General features: G+C 54.6%; 1 protein-coding gene across 1 annotated transcript in view; it reads right to left on the bottom strand.

Moving 5' to 3' along the window:
• Positions 1-2,702: 2,702 nt before the first annotated feature.
• Positions 2,703-6,224, bottom strand: part of GABRD (gamma-aminobutyric acid type A receptor subunit delta) — a 15,402-nt gene continuing 11,880 nt past the window's right edge. Inside the window, exon 9 of the mRNA XM_006161359.1 lies at positions 2,703-6,109. Coding sequence (XP_006161421.1) covers positions 5,807-6,109 — 303 coding nt within the window. The 3' untranslated portion in view covers positions 2,703-5,806. The remainder of the gene's footprint in view (positions 6,110-6,224) is intronic.

Below are 6,224 nucleotides of genomic sequence, written 5' to 3'. Positions count from 1 at the left end.
CCCCCCCAACAGAACGCCCTTTAATCTCCACAATACCTGCCAGGGGACGTATACCCCCACTACAGGGTGGAGAGCTGTGACTTTGACAGACATAGCAACTTCCTGGGATCCACAGCAGGAACCCAGGATGCGTAGTTTAGTGTACACGTTCACCTCCCACTATGGCGTCTCAGGGGAGCCCTGACAGCTGTGCCATGGAGGTTATCTCAGAGGACTAGCAAAGATCCTGCCTTTCAGGTGAAACCAGCCAGCCCTGCCTGACCCAGCTCTGCCTGGGGATATAGGGGCCGTGGGGCCTCCCAGGCTAAGGATGTGAAACCTGTGGCCATCCCTGACCTGCTCAAATCACCTGCACAGAGCTCAGGCCCGTAGGCCTGTCCTGAGGGACCATGATGAGGGAGAGAAGATCCCAAGAGCAGCCTGGAATGAAGGGTCACCAGAATTAGTGAAATGGAGGGATGCATGCTGGAGTGCAGGGAGGAGGCCCTTCTGGAATGAAGGCTTCTGCTGACCCAATGCCAGGCCAGGGAGCTGGCCTGGGAGACACAGGGAAGCTCAGGGGTAAGCGGGGGGAGGTGGATGTCGAGCCAGCTGGATCCTTCCCACCAAATGGCCAGCTCTGTTCCTAACCTTGCTAAGCCTTGACTTCCTCACCTGTGAAGTAGACATTAACCCATCTCCCTCCCAAGTGGGTGAGGGTTACATGGGATTGAGTGTGTCTATGCAGTGCACAGCTTGTCACTGGACTCTCAGGAAATGGATGAGTTGAGTTGTTTTGTTTATTTTATTTTGTTTTTGTCTTTGCCAGAGGATGCACACGCTCACCAGAGAGAACAGAAAGAGGGAAGTGAGAAAGCACCTGTGGGGAAGAGTTATGCCACAATGATTCTCCTCCATCTCTCTCTCCTTTTGGGATTTTGGGCATGCACGCACATGCATGTGCTGAAGTATTTCCTCAAACCACCCGGTCTAGGACTCGAATGACATCCATGACATCTCATGGATGCTGTCAAAAGACACGAATGAGATTCCTGGGTCAGAGACAAAGCATTGTCACAGCACTGCAAGTGAGTCAACCCAGGTGGATGGGTGCCTTGAACAACGAGTACCCAAAACTGACACCTGCTGATTGGTGCTGGGTGCCAGGCATGATCTAGGTGCTTCAGTTCATTAGGAGACCTGCTGATGTTCACGACAACCCAACGGGGAAGGTACCATCGCTGCCCTCTTTTCACAGACGAAGATGTAGAAGCCCAGAGAGGTTAAGTAACTAGCATGAGGTTAAATAGACAGTAAGTCGCAGAGCCGAGACTCATACCAGGCTGGCTGCAGGGCCCAAAGGACCTCTCTCTCCCCGGTCCTAAAGCTCATTTCCTGTTTTTCCTTCTTCCTCGCCTCTCTCTATCCCTGCTTCCTAGTTGCTGCTTCTAGGGATCACTGATTACTGACTGGGACAGAGCCCCCCAGAACGGCAGTGTAACCATATTTGGGGACAGGGACTGTGCAGACATAATCAGTTAAGATGAGACAATGCTGGAGTAGCGTGGGCCTCTAACCCAGTGCTAGGCACCTGTATAAGAAGTGACACAGGGAACCCCATGTGGTAAGAGGCAGACTGCAGTGACGTGCAGTGATGTGTCAACGAGCCGAGGCATGCCAAGGGTTGCCAGCAGGAAGCTAGAAGCTGGAAGAGGCAGGAGAGATCCTCTGGAGCCTCTAAAATGAACTGTTACCGGTAGACAGCTCTGAGCAGGGAGTCACAATGTGCCCACAAAGGGGACATCTGACACATCAATCACCGTTACCAGGGATCGTTACTAGACCCCTGATGCCAAGAGGGGAGAGCTTATCTACTTTTATGACCTAAACTTCTTCAAAGAACCTAGAGGAGGTTACTGTTTCCCCTCCTGCATAAGGAATCCACGGGGATGTCCAGTCAACATCCTTCTTCCCACTGGGTAATAAAACAATATGGCAGAATCGTCCCTTTGTGCATCCTTGTACTTTGTTTTTTGTTGTTTTGTTTTAAAGAATTATTTTATTTAGTTTTATTTAATCATTCATTTATTCCATTTTGACTAGGGGCGGGGGAGTAAGAAAGCAAGCCTCCAGGTCCGGGACTCGAACTGTGGTAAGCCATGTGGGAGTGTCCCATGCCTTACCCACCACACCACCTGCTGGTCCCCTCATGCTTGCACTTCCAGAGTCCGGACTGGGCATGCATAACTGAACCAGAAGTAGCAGGCACAAAAAAAGTCTGTGAATTCAAAGAAAGGGGCTGACTACAACAACAGACTCCGCCCTCCTAAATATTCATGATAAGACCCCACAATAAAAGTAATCCTGAACCCCATTCCCAGGGTAGTTGTCCTCAGATAGCTGCCCACTCACACACCTTCCTGGCGTAGGGTGTATTTTTTTCTGTTAACAATCTTTTCTATTAAAATCTTGTTTTTTCCCTTTTATTTTTTTTGGAGAGGTTTTTGCTATAGGGCGCATGTGCTTGCCAGGAAGACAGAGAGACAGAAAGCGAGAAATCACTCCCCAGAGGGGATGGTCACGCCGCAATCCCTTCTCCTCCATTTTCCTCTCAGGATCTTGGACACTCACACACATGCACCTGGTCTGAGTTTAAGCCACCGGGTCTGGAACTCGAACCGTGGTCGACTACGTGGGAGTCCAGAGACATAACCATTATGCAAACTGCTGGTCCCGTTTTTTTCCTTCTTTACTCCTGGTTATGGTTTCACTCAGCTTCCCAGGGTAGGTCTCTAACCTGAGAGGCCTGGACCCAAAGAAATAATATTTCATGAAACATTCCCCAGCTTCTCCAACCGAGAGCACCTGCCAACACTTTGATTTTGGACTTTCGTCCTTCAAAACTGCAAAAGAATACATTTCTGTTTTGAGCCCTCTAGTGAGTGATACCATGTTATGGCAGCCTAGGAAAATAATACTCCTGACTCCCAGGTAAACTCCCTGCACCCGAGCCCTTGTCTCGGGGTCGTTTGTGAGGGAACCCTGACTAGGACACCCCATGGCGTGGGCCCCACTCAGCGTGAGTGCTGCCTGCCTTACTTTGAGGCATGGTCAGTGCTTGTCCTGTCTCTGCTGCAGGAGAGAGAAGTAGGGGGGCTGTCCCTGACACCTGGCCCTCCTTAACTCCTACCTACAGCCTCAGGGAAGAGCAGCCCCAGCGCTCAGGAAACTTAAGGACTCTACATTCATGTCACACATTCCAGCCTTGAACAGAAACAAGGAAGCCTCTGACCCCTAAAGACTTGCCTCACTAGGATGGGGTACATGGAGCCCTGGCTGCACTCCACCCTCTGCCCACTGACTTCTGCCCCAAGAGCCCCCTGTTGCAGGACATGCCGACACCCCCTTCCCACGCAGTTCCTCTGGGCTGCCAACTTTGATCTGCCCCGGCCTCCAGCCTGCTCCTGTCATCACTACCGGAATAGAAGGCAGTGTTTAAAAGCATCAGTTCTTCCCGTGCTTTTTCCTGGCCCTGTAAATATGTGGGCAGAAATAGCAGCCTGCAGGCGGGAGGGAGTGATTGCCGGTTGCAGAATCAGGCGAAGGCTGCTGCCCGGGTGGGCCTTGCTGCGTGGGTGCCTGAGGCAGTCGCAAAGGCCGGCTTTAAATAGCTCCCCGTGGGTACGCACAGCAGAAAGGGGGCAGCCTGCAGGTGGCAAGGAGGGCAGAGCAGAGGCAGGCGCTGGGGTAGGGCAGGGTCCTGGCAGCAGAGAGGTCGCCCAACTGAGCCCAGAGTCTGACTCTGCTTTAAACCTGCCTGCACCTCCTCCAACAGCCTGAATTGGCGCTGATCCTCCCCCACCTGGGGCAGAACCCTGGCTGTCCCTAGAGATGAGGTGGTGGGGGGCACTCCTTGGGGCCAGTCCAGCAGCTGTATTATGTGCCATCTGGGCTGAGGCCCCCACTCCTGGCAGCTCTCTGGGTTCCAGGGAGGAGAGCAGTAGCCCTGCAGGGAGGCACACAAAACAGAAAGGACCTGGCGCCTGCACCAGAGCAGGGGACGTCATTGTCGGACACAGAGCTGGCTGGGCTTGGCCTGCTTCCCTCTGCTGCTGTGAGGTGGCCTGAAGCCCCAACTGACCCAGATCCAGCTCTGCCACTCCTTGACCACCTGCTCTCTGCTTACTCCAAGGTCCACCCTGCTCTGTTTACTCCAAGATCCACCCTGCTCTGTTTGCACTCCTGGTCATCCTGGAGCCTGACTGTCCCACCTCCCAGGACAGCCCTGCTAAGTCTCACAGTCTTGGCCTTTAGAGCAGGAACCCAAAGAGGTAGACTGAGTGTGAAGAAGAGGCATTAGGAGGTGAGGGGTCTTCAAGACAGAGGCAAAGGTGGTAAGTGCCAGGCCATGCTTTGGGCAGAGAGCCTGTCCTTGGATCCAGACTGGCCCCGTGGGAAGCAGCTTGAACCTGCGTTTCTAGGCCCCAGCGACTTCATCGCTCTGCCAGCTAAGTGTGCTGGGGCTGCTGCAGGCCCTGGGCAGTCACACGGGCAGCATTTTCGTGGCTCTTGACTGTCGGGCACTGCAGTAGACACAGAGCCCCAAACAGCTGTTCCCCTAATTGCCCTTCTTGTTTCTCCCATGTGTAATGACCCAGTCAGTGCAGAGGAAAATCTGGACCCTTGTATTAGGAACTGCCTGTCAAACGGTCCAATGGCTGCAGAGTCCTTGGACTGCAACAATGTCACTCAAACCTGTGGCAGTAGTGGCAAGTAGGGAAGGACTGTAGGGTGTTTATAAGCCTTGGTGGCCTCTGAGTTCCCATCACCACATCGAAGGCTCAGTGGACTCTTGTTCCCCTGGGGGGGACTACTTAACATCCAGGCCCCTGTACTTCTGTCCTCCTCCAGATGCGCCTATGTGGCCACATCTTCTGGGACAGAGCCCCTGAAACCCTGACCCCCAATCTCCACCCTTTAATCTCTGGCTCTAACCCCTGGGGCTTCAGGAAAGCATACGACTTTGGGATCAGTTAGCCCTGACCTCACTGTCCTCCATCTGTGAGCTCAGGCTTCCCTCTCCAGCCCCTAGATCTGCTTCTCCATTAGAGAAGACGGCCCCATCACAGACCAGTGGCATGACAAATGCATGAAGCCAGTGTCATGAATGCTTGCTCCTCCTTCCCAAAGCCTCCTCCCTTATCCCTGCTCCTGGGGAGGACAGCCACCTTCTGAGGACTCTGACCCACTGCTTCCCTGGTGCAAGGTGCACGTCCAACTCTAGCTGTTCCGTGGGCTTCCACAGGCTGCCTTCATCCAGATACTGCCCATAGAGCCTGCGTGGAGAGAGCATTCCAGGCTGCCAGCTGGGCTCCAGGCACCAGGAGAGGTGGCTGCAGCAACAGAGAAGGTAACCAGCCGCCAAGCCAAGGCTTTATTTCATGCTGGGACCAAAGAGGCCTCGAGAGTGCCCTTCTGCACCAGGTCACTGAGACAGAGGGTGAGCGCCGTGTACTCCCGCCTCCTCCACATGGCGGATTGCAATCCCACAGAGCAAAGGCCTAGAAAGCAGGGTCACTTTCTGAGTCTGGAAACTCATAGCTCCCCCGGGAGCCCAGCACAGGCCTGGCGCATCCTCCGGTCAGGCTTCTCTGTCTCTCTGTGGCAGACCTGTCTCACTCGTCTGTCGGAGAGCAGTCTGCTGGTCTTCCAGGTGAGGCTGGGGACAAGGCTCAGGGAGGCCTGGTTTTATGTGGCCAATTGCCAGTCCACGAGGCCACCACGTCCTCCCAGCAGCCATCAGACAAGCAGAGGCCTGCATCCTGCCTCACATGGTGTATGCCGCCCAGTAGATGATGTTGACGGCCGCAAAGGCCGCGGGGAACACAGCGCGGGCGTAGATGTCAATGGTGTCTGCATCAATGGGCTTGAACCGTGTGCGGATGCCCCCCTGGCCCCCTGAGCGGGGCCCTCCCTCCTTCTTCGTCTCCCCAGTCTCCACCTCCACCGACCTGTAGGAGCCCATCAGATTCCCAGGGATGCGGCGGCACTGCCGGCGGGAGACCGCCAGCTCCTGGGTGACACCGGCAGCGGAGAGTGAAAAAAGGACAATGGCATTCCTCACGTCCATCTGCAGCAGAGTGGGTGGTGGGGGGACAAGGATTAGGTGTGCTGTAGCCCCAGTCCCAGTCCAGGGGTCACTCAGTTGTGACCTGTAGCAGGCCAAGGTTGAGAGCTTAGACCCC

The sequence above is a fragment of the Tupaia chinensis genome, unplaced genomic scaffold, assembly GCF_000334495.1.
Source record: "Tupaia chinensis unplaced genomic scaffold, TupChi_1.0 Scaffold138464_1, whole genome shotgun sequence".
Classification (NCBI taxonomy): Eukaryota; Metazoa; Chordata; class Mammalia; order Scandentia; family Tupaiidae; genus Tupaia; species Tupaia belangeri.
This window is presented reverse-complemented; position numbering and strand designations above follow the sequence as displayed.